The 14,821-nt window shown below is 40.1% G+C and overlaps 1 protein-coding gene across 3 annotated transcripts in view; it reads left to right on the forward strand.

Annotated features, from left to right (window-relative positions):
* Positions 1-14,821, forward strand: part of LOC109631408 (neuropilin-2) — a 94,065-nt gene that overhangs the window by 52,611 nt on the left and 26,633 nt on the right. For all 3 annotated transcript variants that reach the window (XM_020090149.2, XM_020090148.2, XM_020090150.2), the window contains exons 8-11: positions 477-621; positions 4,252-4,427; positions 5,234-5,407; positions 6,681-6,825. In XM_020090149.2, the coding sequence (XP_019945708.2) occupies positions 477-621; positions 4,252-4,427; positions 5,234-5,407; positions 6,681-6,825 (640 nt within the window). The remainder of the gene's footprint in view (positions 1-476; positions 622-4,251; positions 4,428-5,233; positions 5,408-6,680; positions 6,826-14,821) is intronic.

Consider the following 14,821-nt stretch of genomic DNA (forward strand, 5'->3'; position numbering starts at 1 on the left):
ACCTGTGTTAAATTATTATTGTTGTCTAAACTTTCTAAACTGTTGTTGGAGTTCTTCATGTTACTCCTCCTGAATTCCCCCACTGGTGTTTTACATTTCTGTGTATATAAGGGTTAAATAAACAGGACACCCTGTGTGAGTAAGTCAGCTTCAGAGACGAGAACACGGTAGCCGCTTAGCCCCATGACACGTCACCTCTGTAGGCTAAACACAAACCGACTCCAGCTCCATATTTAACCTGCAGACATGAGACTGATGGACTAGCAAAACAAAATGATAATGATGTATGACCCAGTGATATCAGGGCTGATCCTTTGTCGTATCGAGGATGTGTGTTCAATCTCCTGTGTCGTTAATAAGATGACCCTGAAACTGAGCTTCTGTCGCTCCCCCCTCTGCTCAGGAAAACAGTGTTTTAATAAATGTCCTCCTATTTCTCTCTGTCTCTCTCTCTCTCTCTCTTTCCCGCTTCATAGGTTTTCCATGCCAACGTGGATGCCACAGAGGTGGTCCTCAATCGGATCCCGCAGCCGGTCCTGGCCCGCTTCGTACGAATCCGACCTCAGACATGGAACAACGGCATAGCACTGCGCTTCGAGCTTTACGGCTGTCAGATTACGGGTAAGGAAGATGAAATATCTTTTTTTTTTTCCCTGCCTCCTCGTGGGACTCGCTTCTGTGAAAACACATATATTCGTCTTGCCAAGTTTCATACCAGTGATATACTGACTTTTACAGCAGGTCAGAAGGTGGGTCAGAGCAAAAAATAACTCCCTTAGAAAACATTTCCTGAAAAAGAAGAGGCAAACTTGAAAGGGTCTTTTTACCAGTCTTTATTTAAAAATTATCTAAATATATATTAATCTAAATAAATCAGTAATTTGTCCTCCTATTCAAACTTTAATCTACTTTCTCCGATCTGTTTCTCTCCCTTCACACACACATCACAAGTGCACTCACACTCTTGCCCTCGCTCTTTCATGTACATATCCTCCCTCTATGTCTCCCACTCGCACATCGCACACTAAAACACATACACACACAAAAAGAAACACTCACAGTCCTAATAGAATAATACTAGAGTGTGATGTGTGGGTGATAACATCAGAGAGTAACAGGCTCTCAGCTTTCATCTGCAGCCCTGGCAAACAAACACGATTTCAACCAGCATAATCAGCTCAATACTATAAATAGATAAAACTTAATTAGACTGTCTCTGTGTGTGTGAGTGTGTGTGTGTGCGTGTGCGTGTGTATTCTTGTATTGCTATCTTTGTGAGGACAACATTACGACTTTGGGACTGAGGACATTTTGGGAGAGTGGGAACGATTTGTCTCCAAAACTTGAAACAGCGGTTCAAGGGTTATAGGTTTAGGTAACGTTGGGTTAGGATTGAGATTAGGCATTTAGTTGTAACTCTTGAGGATATAGGGTAAGGGGCAGTGGGAAATGTATTATGTGTCCTCTCAAAGATAGAAGTACACGTGTCTCTGTGTGTGTGTGTGTGTGTGTGTGTGTGTGTGTGTGTGTGTCATTATTGGGTTAGAGCCTCTCTCTGCTGCCATCGTGGTGGCCATTGAGAGCGACAGATATGCTCTTATCTAGGTGGGCTATTTCAGCACCCACACAAATCACAATCACACCATAACAATATGATACCTTGCGTTTGTGTGTGTGTGTGTGTGTGTGTGAGAGCAAGAGAGGCAGAGTGATATAGCAGGTAAAGTAGACAGACGTGGCATATATCAGGTATCCTAACCTGTGTTCTTTTCCACAAATTGCCCATTTTTTTTACCCCATTTTAACACCTGAAATTGCATTATACATCACCCTACTTTCCTCACTACTCTCAGCCCTGAGAATCCATTCAACACATCTTTTGGCCAACTCTGTTCCCCTGGATATTGCCCATTTCTGCCACCCCGTAATGTCAGCAATCCATCATGAGCCCAGAGGAAAACACTGACTTTTTATGCATACTCTTGACACTTTCAGACTAGTTTGTCCTCTGTTGAAGGGGAGGACTGAGTCAGTTACTTTAGAGCAAAACAAACAAAAATTTCTCTGAAATATGTTTATAACCTGCAGAGAGAACCTCATGAGGAAACATATCTGCTATTAGCCATGCGGTCTCTTTTCATTTCTTGCCCTGCACACAGACGTACTGACGAGCACACACATTCACACACTGCCAGGGGGGGTGTGATAATGCCCTACACAGGCCTATAAAGGCAGACATAAAGCAGTCAGTCAGTGACATGTCATTAACTTAAATCACACTTTTATGTCCCTCACTCGACTTTTTCCTCACTTTCCCCCTATCGCTCTTCACTGTCGCTCTGTTTTTTCTTCCTTCTCGTTCTGCCCTTTTCCTCTGTCCTTCCATCACCTTTGTGAGGAGCTTCCATTCCCAATCTTCCTCCCTCAATCCCCTCCCTTAAATTTCCCCTATATAACCCTGCCTCATTCAGCGCTGCCTCCCTCCATCCCTCCTTCTCTCCCTCTGTAATCTTTTTTTATTCTGCCCTGTGGCACCTATCAATCATTTATTTTTAGCTTTTTTTATTTATTTTTCTCACTGGTTTTATGTAGTTTGTTAATTTGTAACAAGATTAAAGGTATATCAGCCAGGCGGGGGCATCGGTGGTGTACTGTGTAGGGTCTTTAGTGAGACCCTGTTATCAGGAAAAGCACAGTGGGAGTGTGTGTGCGAACATGCGTGGGCTGGACTTGGGAGCATGAGTGAGAAAAAGTGTGTTTCAACCTGTGTGTTTCTTCTCTCCTCTCCAACCACTATGTGCTGGTGGATGTATTGCTTTGTGCAAGTGCATGTGTGTGTGTGTGTGTGTGTGTGTGTGTGTGTGTGTGTGTGTGTGTGTGTGTGTGTGTGTGTGTGTGTGTGAGAGAGCTTTAAGGGCTCTCCTGCTGTCATGTCATATCTGGCTATTTCTGTTACTGCGATCTCCAGAGATGATATTCTCATCGACTCCCACTGCACTCCTGCATTAAAACGCCTGCTGGTGTCCAGTTGCCACTGAAACAACCAGATGCGGTTAAAAAGAACCGTTGAATAAACGACACAATAACAGTTTTCATAATCAGTTTTGATCAGCTTGCGTTGGCTCATCTTGCATGGCCACTGCTGCTGTTGTTGTTGTTTATTGTTCATCCATTATTCACCAAAGTGAGGCGCAGATGCAAACGTCACAACATTAAACTTTCATCTCCTCGAAGACCCGTAGAATGTCACCATCAATCACCGTCACCTTTCACTGTCAGTCCGCTCTCCTCCTCTTCCTCCTCCTCTCTTTATCTTTCACACCCCTTCCTCTCCACAAGCTCTCTTTTCAGTCCATCTCTGCTTGACCTTTTGCCTCTCTCTTTATCTCCCCCTTGTCCTTTAACTCCTCATCCTCACCCTTTATCTCACTGTTTTATTCCTCCTTCTGTTTCCTTTCCTCACATCTTCATCCCTTCATCTCTATTTCAATGCCATAATGTTTGGGTCTCCTCCATTTTTAAATACAAATGGTCACTTTGTTTGGTTCCCTTTGGGCTTTTTTGTGGCTTTCTTCATGGCAACACCATATTTGAATTCTTGTAAGAGTAAAGCACATTAAACAGTATCACTTTGATCTGCAGCTTGCTTTCATTTAGTTCTTCTGTTTGGGAGTTTTCAGGCTCAATTCCCTGTGAAGAATCCCCTTTGGTGGCTCAGTTAAAGTTATGCATCAACTTTGTAGCAGCATGAAGAAAAAATAATGAAATGGGTTGATAGAAAGCAGCTCAGAGGGGCTATGGAGCATAACACACCCATTGTGGTTGTTTTTGTCACAACCACATATACCAACCTGATCTCAAATGGTAACACCAAATTATTCTTGACCTATACAAGTCACTAACAATCAGGAAGATCTTTTAGAAAACAAGCAATTTCATGAAACCAGACAGGGTGTAGCAAAATTCAATAGTCATTAGAGAATAATGACAATAGTGTGTACCAACCTTCAAATTACCTTAAATCATCACTCTAACAATTTCCAAAACTTTTCAATCTCACATTCTGGCAGCTTCTAATTTAACTTCCAATTTTATTTAACAAACTTTCGATGTAGAATTTATCACAATAATCTATGTTTGATTGTCGTATTTGTTGGATTTTGAATAAACAATTTTGCACTGATTTAGGAATTGCCCAGTGGAGATGTTAAAATGAAGCTTGTTTTATTTTTTCTCTGTGTGCTGTGTTAGATGCTCCGTGCTCAGAACTACAAGGCATGTTGTCTGGGCTACTGCCTGACCCCCAGATCTCTGCATCCTCCATGAGGGACATCCACGGCTCCATGGGTGCAGCCCGACTAGTAGCCAGTCGGTCTGGCTGGTTCCCCAACCCAACACAACCCATAGCTGGAGAAGAGTGGCTACAGGTGAGTGACTTATATCATAGCACTACTGGTTCTACTGAGATAGAATACCCTAAGTATTAAGATGTTCAATAACGATTGAAACAAATTTGGAAAATTGAAGATAGATTTAAATGTTGAAAATATATAATGTTTAAAGATTAAAAACTAAACAAGTAATGCTAAGTAATCTCTTTAAAAAATGTAAAAAAAAAAAAAAGATTATTAAAACATCCCTAAAGAATGTTTACAAATAATTGCTTTAATTAAATTTTTTGTTCATAAAAAAGGTCTGCCCAAAATGTTTAAAAAAGTGATCAAATATTTTGAAAGACTGATTAAAAGTTTGTAAAAAGAAACACATTTAATTTTTTTTAGAAAAATTTTAAATTATGACAAAAACTTTCAAAAAGACGATAAGAATAAGAGATTATTTTTTTTATTTCCATTCGTCTCCACACAGCAATGACAATGTGTGCAGGAAAAACACTGAGCTTAAAGTCTACGTGGGAAGAAAGGGATGCTGGAATCAGTTGTAAGAACTGAGCATAGTGTTATTAGAGCACGGAACCATATGATAACAATGAGGAGACGTGATTAAGAAAATGAATCAAAAATTACAATGCATCCAGGAAAATAAAAAGAAGGGATTCTCACTCCATGACACACTATAGATGCATAAAGAACCAACTTCCATTCAGGTAATTCTTAATGGAAAACAAACATTGACCATATGGGAAAGTCAGAGTAGGCTTGGGATCTGGAAATTGATCGACTTCTATGTTGAAAACAGGGCGCTACCAAACATAACTGTTCTCTCTGTGTTATAGGTGGACCTGGGTGTGCCCAAGATGGTGCGAGGCATTATTACCCAGGGTGCAAGAGGGCTGCAGGGCAGCACCAGCGCTGAGAACAGAGCATTTGTCAGGAAGTACAAACTGGCACACAGCTTGACGGGCAAAGACTGGACTTACATCACTGACAGCAAGACTGGGTTTGCCAAGGTAAACACACACACACACACACACACACACACTGACATGTACTCTCATCTCTCTGATTGTCACTGTCAGTTCTTCCTCATTTGTAGTTTATTTATAGCTGTCTTTCAAAGAAATCCCTCTTCACTCTCTTTCTTTCCCCTCCCCTTTTGTCTCTTTCTCTAACTCAGCCTCGTCATTTTCAGTAAAAAAAAAGAAAAAAAAGAAATCCATTTTATTACAGCCAAAGCTCTGATAATAATTCAATTTAATTACCTCACTCTTCTTTCTCTCAGCCTCTTCCTTTGTGTCCCTCTAACTCCTCTGTACTCTCCCTCTCTGCTTCTCTCCTTCTCTCCATCCTCTCTTTCGCTCACCCTCTATTTGTCTCTCATGGGTGTTAATTAAAAATGTCTTTCCTGCATCACCACCCAACACTGCCGGCAGTCTTAACACACAGTGAGACAGGGCACTTTAAACTCTGTTCTCCTCTCTGAGACTCAGTCTTAAAACGCTTTAATAGCACTACTGAGTGCCTGGCTTTTCCTCCTGCTGCTTAAAATCCTGCTCCCTCTCATCTGCCTGTCTTTTTAAATGGGCATCCTGGGAAATCCATCATATGTTTTTTTTATATTCCTAGAATGTGGGGAGACAGAAGATCCAATTCAATTAATGAAACCAATATTATAACTTTCACCACCCCAGTTTTTTTAAATGTGTGGTGCAGTCTAGTCGTTTTCAGCTTGTAATAAATCTTTTCCTTTTTGCCAGAGGCTGTTGCAAGCTGGCTCGAAAACTGATTTGGAAATCAAAAGAAACACACTCTCTGTTGTTATTTATATGGCACATGTCACACTGTGTTGGGAAACAATGCTGATTAGTACGGTTGTATGACAAGCTTTTCATTTTTTCTATTGTCTCACAATGAGACTTAAACAGTGGAGAAATTAAATAACTCATCTTTATTGAGTCCCTCTGGGTTATACAAGTTTCTGTGTTGAGAAAACGCTGCTGTTTCTATCACATTCTGACATATGTCTCATAGGTCAATGCTTGTCACTCACATTTTTGTGTCTCACCATTTAAAGCTCCTACCTTGAAAAAAAAAAGATCCTGTCTGCCACTGTAGCAGGCACAGACAGATTTTCCTTGTGAGTGCATGAACTGAGCTCACATATGTGAAAACTGGCAGGAAAACATGCTTTATACTGGAGAAGAGGAATGTTTTATTCTCATATATCTCTCTTTACTACTTGTAACATCCACCATCAACATGGCTTTTCTTCCCTCCTCTTAGATTTTCGAAGGGAACGGCCACTACGATACTCCAGAGGTGCGGAGGTTTGATGAGATAGTGGCCCAGTACATCAGAGTCTTTCCGGAGAGGTGGTCGCCCGCTGGGATCGGCATGAGGATGGAGGTCCTCGGCTGTGACCTGCTAGGTAAGAGCACTCTCTTGCTAATGTGAGATAACAGGACGTTACACATTTCAAATCATTGTGCACACAGATGGACTCACAACTTTGAGCTCGCAGGAATGTGCACTTGTGCAAGGACATGGCAATCCACACAGATAAACAGACTAATACACAGTGTCAATGCCCACGCATAAAACAAATGCTCTGTTAAAACACATCACCCACCTACTGTGATCAATCTTTTCCAAATCTTATACAGTATATCATCATAGTTATACATTTATGTATGAAATGTCACAAACTAAACATTAGTTACTTAAATATACTGTGCAAATCATGCAATTAATCCTCATCATCTGCCATAAGTGCGTGTTTGGTTGCGTTCTTGTGAACGTTAAAAATGTGTGTGTGCTTTTATCTGCCACACTGCTCTGTGTCTCTGTATACAAGTTTATTTACAGTATAAATAAATATAAGTGTGTATGCATATACTTATATAAAGTATAGGCTCACGTGCATTGTGTGGGTAAAGCGGTGGGTTAAGTAATCATGTTGCTCTATAGGAGATTTGGTAACATGTCTGGACAGGGATTAACATGTCTAGGTCATGGGACTTTTACTAATAGTGCCCAGCTGTGTAGTTGTTCTGTATTGTGCTCACAGCCTATCTTGTTAATAACATGTTGTCTAGCTAGCGTGTAGTAAACGGTCATGTGCAGTGCATGTTAAGCTTTGATTTTGGTTTCCATCGTCAATCATGATTTGGTTTTCGCACTGTCCCATTTGTGACAGACACCTACCTGTTCCCAGCTGACATGAAGCAGGCTGGTGTGTGTGTGTGTGTGTGTGTGTGTGTGTGTGTGTGTGTGTGTGTGTGTGTTTCCTTGATGTGTCAGGAGCAGGTGGGAGACTGGGGATAATTGGGAGACACACACAGGTTTTAACAGGTTACGTTGCAGTTTCAAACTTAGCTCAAACTGTACCTCTCTCCCAGCTGATGAGTAAACATGAAAGGTGGCCTGTTACAACCAGAAGAATGATCTAACATACATTCAATGCAAAGTGTTCTGCAGAGTCCAGTATATGTTGAGGATTAGGTAAGAAAGACACACTGGTTCAGGAGAGGGACAGAGCTAGCTTTGGTTTAATGTTAATAATCAAGTTGTAAGTAAAGACACTGTTTTTCTGTATTAAACCAGAAGAGGATTTCGTCTAACCTCCATGTTCCATGAGAGTCTAATGATGGGATCTTTTGTTAGAAAACATACAACTTATAACATAAACTGCTTAATAGTCTAAATAACTTTACACCATATATCTAAATAAGGTCAGTGAAGAACATTATCTGACTGCAATTCTACATAACATTTTGAGAATCATAATACAAAATATGAATAAATGTGTAATATTACAAGGGTAAAGCCTTAATATTACAAGAAGAATTTTGTAAATAGTCACAATAATAGTTTTTTTTATGTCATAAGGAGAACTTCCTTTTTCATTTTGAGTTTAATGTGACTGGCAGCACAGAGAATCTAAAATATCAACTCATTGATGTGAAACCCTGCTGGCACAATAAAGTAATAGTGAAACATTGACCTTGTCGGTCGTATTCCAAGAATGAAGCCAAATCATTTCCCTTTAATGGAGATACATTTTTCATCATATGCCCAATCATGCTGACAGTAACCTCTGTGACTGCACTGCCAGTGGTGTATTCTGTCTGTTGCTCGTTATTGAACAGAATAGCATCATTCACATCGTATCTGCAGCCATCACGATCGCAGCACTGATCAACCTCTTGGCTATCAGCGTTGCATGATTGTCTGCCGGTCGGCCTGTCTGTGTCTGCGTGCCAGATGTTTGCCCTCTGGATGTAATCCGTGCATTAGACATGATAACAGTTCATTCCCACTTCACATGATCAGCGCAGCGACTGCCCCGGCTACCACCCTTAACACCACCGCACACAGCCACACACAGAGATAATTCTGCATCTCAGTGGCTTAGAGCAGTTTGATTTTGTTCAATTTCACTGTGTCTGGTTTTTAATTGTCTCCACACAAGGGGAAGTGAGGATAACAACAGTGAATAAACGCATGATCTCACTAGATATGCAGTCACAATCCTTCTGTTAGAGCTATAACGGAAAACTATAAAACAGGAAAGCACATTAAACAACTACTGAGCGTGCTGTGCATATTGTTTGTGTGTAGGTGTGTGCGCGCGTGTGTGTGTAGGTGTGTGCATACATGTGTGTTTGTGAGCAAGTGTTGAGTTGCAACAGAAGATAAAATATTCAACAGAGTGCATCAGCTTCAGTCCACTGAACAAAGCTGTTTGCACATAAGTCACATGCACAAGAAAACGCGGACACATTTAACTCCTATAACACACACACACACACACACACACACACACACAGACAAAAGATACAAAGTCATTCAGGAAAAAAAACAACTAAACAGCACCTTTCCACCTCTCTTCAAATGAAATCCTATGAGGTTGTTTTTCCCTCCTCTACCTAAAACTTTCCATTTGTGTCAACAGGCAGCTTTTAAAACAGCTCGAGCCCTGATTACTATTATTTATTTTACCAAGGAGGATATGAGGCTACCCCACATTTACGAGGCACCCTTGATCCTCTATAAAACCGTGGAAGTTCCCTTTTTCCCCCAGCGCCTCGAGCTACATCCCCACCTGTCTCAGCAGCCCTCGCGAACTGAAGGAGAGAATAAATGAACTGATGAATAAATGAGAAGAGACATCAGCACTGTGAGGCAATCACATGGTCACTGACACACACACACACACTCATTCACACACACACAGTGCAGTGGATGCAGCAATCAGAGCAGCCCTTCTATTATTCAGTGGTTTGTTTCTCTACCTATTTTTCTTTAGACTCAGAAAGAACATGGACCTCTACTGGTGACCAAAGTCCAGATACCTTCGTTTCCTATTAAAATTCCATCATAATCTGAGCTGAGACTATGTAAGAACATTTTATTTTCAACAAAAAAACTGGATCATAATAAGTTTATGGATTTTTTGGGGCATAGAGTGAAATTCTGCTCCAACCACACACCTGGTCTACGTCTACCTGTGTTTAATGACACTGTTGTACATAAATAATTTACGTAAAGGTAGATACCCCTTGGTCATGTAATGTGTAGGACAGCTTTCATATTTTTCCGTCATTGTTAAAAATGGAACAGAGTAAAGAACCTCAACCAAGAGCCAAGAGTCTGCTTAATATCAGTCAAGCTGCACCAAACTGCACACACTCATAGAAATCAGTCCTCTACAGGTTTCCAATATTTTACATTAAGATCCATTTATTATTCCTTCAGAAACTGTTGAAAATTTAAAAAAAAATGCTTTATCAAAAGAAAGTTTGACAAATCCTTGGATGCGTCCTTTTGTCTGGATCCTCCCCAAAAGTAAAGGGCTTCTGTCTTGCCATCCTTCCATTAACTTTCAATAAAACCGGTTCTATAGTTTTTGTGTAATCCTGCAAATAGACAGACACACAGCAATGAATATGTAACCTCCTTGTCAGAAATAATGGAAATGTTCCGTTAACTCGTCCCCTGCTGGTGACAGCCATGGTCATGCTTATGTCACTGTTGCATTTTATTAGTCCTCCGACTATAAATTTTGCATCTGAAGAAAAATGCTTGTTCTGAAGTTGGCTTCCTGTCAGCTGTTGTCCTATATAACAACTTGTATCATCTGAAATGTTTGACATCATAACATGATTGGTATCATATCATTTCCATTAGCATCAACAGTCATAACTTAGTTACTGGGATAAGAATACAAGCATCCTCTTCTTTTCATTCGTGTCTGCAAACCAGTGCCTCAGTATTTATATTAAGCAGCATTTTGTGTTGGTTATTCGTCATTCAAAAGTACATAGAGACAAAGACAATATAATACGGTGTCAGTCAAAAACCTTATATCCCTTAAACTCCAGCTTTCACAAACTTGCAGAGACATTGCTTTTCCATTTCCACTCCTGTATTGTTTTCATATTTCACAATGAAGCGCACTGACCTGGCCTTGGGGCTGTAAAACAATTTCCCCACATGGAAGAGACAATCTCTGCACCCAATTACAATAAAGAAATCCGAAATTATGGATACGGGGGTTCTCAGAGGGGGCAGACAATAATATAGTTTAGCATCTCATTACCGTGCCAAACCCTCGGTGCGAAAACAGACACAAATCCAGGCTATTATTGCGGGACTCATTCTAATCATTCATGCCAGCTATGGAGGCAACGTGTAATTTAGGTCTTGACTTTTGGATGTGAGCAGAGAGCTGCTAGCTGGCAGATTTGTTCATGTTTTAAATGACTGAGTTATCAGAACATCTGCTATGCACTCATCTCTTTCACTCATCACCTAGTGTTTGGCAGGCAGACATACAAACAGCAGGCATACACACACACACACACACACACACACACACTAGGGCTGCAACTAACGATTATTTTGATAATTGATTATTCCATTCATTCTTTCTGATTAATTGATTAATCAGATAAAAAGCCAAAATGCTACAATTATTAACCTTTCCAGCAGTTCTTCTAAAACATGTATTATAGACATCTTCAACATAATTATGACTACAATTGCAGTTTCAGATAGCTACAATTTAATTCTGACTTGTCATAATCCAAGTTCAAGATACCTTAAATTAAGTTTGAACAAGCCAGAATTAAATTGTGTTTTTCGGAAACTGGAATGAAAGATTATTGTATATTATAATTCTACTAAATTGTAGATTTCTTTATTGAAAAGACACACATACATGAATTACAAAAGTAGTTTGAATCTTACTTTATAATTACCTAAGTTGAAAACTTGAGTTTTGAGTAGTTGAAACAAAATGAAAGATATTATATTGAATATTTAGAATGTTGTATGAATCCTATATAAAAATTCTTACTCGTCACAGTGAAAGTATAACTAGGCAAAATTATATCTGTTGAGTTAATTATGGACAATCACACTTGTTAAACTGATGTTAAAACTACTTGTCCTGCAGAATGTGCCTGACACAGAGAGCTGTCTGTGTGACTCACAGCAGACAAGCTGCACTAAATTGAATTCATGTCTGTATTTATATAAAACCTGCAACATCTTCAGCTGGTTGTTGTTGTGCGTTAAAACATAACCGCTGTGAAACAATCAGAAAATTACATTCAGTATCTTTCTTTCACTGCTTTGTTTTTGTTTTCAGCGCTCCCTATCTTCATTCAGCCTATAGGTCTCTCGACCACCGCAGCTCTCTCTCTCTGTTTCTCCTTGTTGAGTCGGGGAAGGGGACAGTCATGTATGAACATTTTATGTTAAAAAATAAAACCTGTGTAAAGCTGACTTCACATGAAGCAGCACCACAACATCACTGTGGCGTGAACCTTTAGTTGTTAACAATTCTCCAGTTAACCGAGAGAAGAAGACGAGGATGAAGCAGAAGCCTCCAACATGTTTTTTCCTGATATTGTGGTTCTCTTCATTGTGAAATCAGCTTGACACAGTTTGCAGCTAACAGTCTTCTTAGAAGTCTTCTTGTCACTTTTTTAATGACTCGTCTCCTCTGCATCATTAGCGGCGTTCGTCTCCGCCATTTTTTAGTTTGCGTTTCCTCCTGAGAGGAGACGCTGTCGTCACGGGAGCTACGCAAGGCACAGGATTGGCTGGTTTTCTGCCCCCACCTCAGGAGACGCTGCCACAGTCTGGGCCGAGTATTATAACAGACCAGACTAGATTGATGACTAAATTAGTTTTTAATATCAATTAATTTGATTAGTTATTGCAGCCCGAACACACACACACACACCAACTGTTTGGCATGAACACAAGGGTTTGTTATCAGTTAGTACACGGTTAGCTCCTCATCTCCATTGAAAACTACAGTGTTGGGTGGGGAACTTGAGGAAAATAACAGCCACTGACAAACAGCTTTATTCTTGTTCATCTGCTGCTGCTCTTTGAATCAGGGATCTTCACTCCAAGCAGATTCTGACACTGATACATTTCTTACCCTTGATTTCCAACAATGGCTTTTTTCTGCAGCCTTTCAATAAAGGATTTGATGTTAGAAGTTGAGGATTCATCAACAAGAAATCTGCGCAGCCTAGTCATGGCTCCAGAAAAGGTTACATTTCCAGCACAGGCCCAGTTTGTTGAAGTCTCAACTGGTGTGTGGACATTTCTTCTTTCTTTCTCCACCTTCGTTTCTTCTGTCCTTTGGATGTAATTTTTGATTTATAGACATTAGCCAGTGACTGGATGAGGGTCCGATTGGACCTCTGGACAACCTGGGGAAATACCAGCTACTTTCAAGGAATCTTTTAGTAAAAAACAAAGGAGGCGACACTTGAGAAAGGAAAATCATTCAGCGTCATATTTTCATGTAACATGTGACAAGTAAGTTAACAAGGTTGCATCAATCACATGTAATGTTGGAAAACACGCACACCTATACACTCAAAAACACCTCCATGGTAACAGCGACTCCCTGCAGGGAATGTTGTTGTTTAGAGGTCTCGTTCAAGAGGTGTTCTGCTGTTGTTCTAGGTTTCCAGCCAATAATTCAGGTTTAGCCGTGTGTGTGTGTGTGTGTGTGTGTGTGTGTGTGTGTGTTTGCGATGACTTTCACATATGTACCGTGGCTCCTGTCCAGGTGGTTCCATGTGATTGGTATCATATGTCCTCCTCAGTCCCACCTCTCTCTCTCTCTCTCTCTCTCTCTCTCCTCTGCTGCTCTATCTCTTGTCTTCTCTATCTCCTCCTTAGAGATCAATGTGATTATCTAAACACAACATTCACCAACAGTGACAACAACCAGATTGCAAGATATTTTTTAAAGTAATGAATGCATAATGAATTCATCCTGACAAATAGCTATAGAGAAAGCAATTAGTAGACATACAACCTTATTAAATCATTATTATTAATTGCTTAACTTTTGATCAATGCTGCAGCCAGACTGAAAGAAACTAGTAAATAGCTGTGTAGTAATAGGGCAGATTGCTATAAGAAAAAATCAGACTTGAGAATACAAAAGGCTGCCTGCAGCTGCTTCTGTTATTTAATCTAACAAAGTTACAGATCTGACCCAGCTCTTTTATACCAAAGGGTGTAAACACATTAGCAGGAATAGAAAATAATGTTAGACAGGGTGGCAGAGTGTGGCGTTGCTTGTGGCTACCCCTCTCTGCCCATTTGACTCCCCTCCCATCAGAGGAATGTAATCACTCCCCTCTTTTCTACATTTCAACAAACACAATAGGCCTGAAAATCAAGCACGAGTCATTTTAAACCATATACAATCATGTTGGTTTCACTTCAGTAGGACAGTTCCGTTTATCTTTTCCTTCTCTTTCTCTTTGAGTTATCACACATTGAAACACTTAGGACTGGGCGCAGGTTCAGTGCTGGTGCCGGAGTGTTTATATATGTGTCTGTGTGCAAAAACGCTCGAGTTTAAATATTTGGGTCTGACTCGCCTTGTCTTTGCAGACGTGCCTGCCCCTGTTTTTCTCTCCTTTATCGGTCATTCATCCATCCATCCATCCATTATCACAAGGCACTTTGAATAGTAAAGTCGAGACCTTACAATATTATAGATAAACCCAAAAGTTCCCACGTTGAGCAACACTTGGCGACTGTGAAGAGACAAAAAACTCCTTTTTGACAGAGAAACCATCCTAATTAAGGTCTGTCAGTGGTTGTTCAAAATAATTATTGTATAACTTATAACTAACTATATGTGATTAATGATAGAAGCAGTTAATCAATCCATCAGACCACCCATTCATTCATCTGTCCATCCGTTCATCCATCCCATACAGTTTATATAGAAAAAGTCAACTGTAGGGTCATAGAATTACTTTTGGTTGTAGTCTACCAGCCAAAACCCAACCTACCACCATTCTCAAGATTAGTCTATTTTTCACAAGTAAATTAACAATAATTTGTATAATTTTTTGTTTTAATGCTCACAC

The sequence above is a fragment of the Paralichthys olivaceus genome, chromosome 10 (genome assembly GCF_024713975.1).
Source record: "Paralichthys olivaceus isolate ysfri-2021 chromosome 10, ASM2471397v2, whole genome shotgun sequence".
Classification (NCBI taxonomy): domain Eukaryota; kingdom Metazoa; phylum Chordata; class Actinopteri; order Pleuronectiformes; family Paralichthyidae; genus Paralichthys; species Paralichthys olivaceus.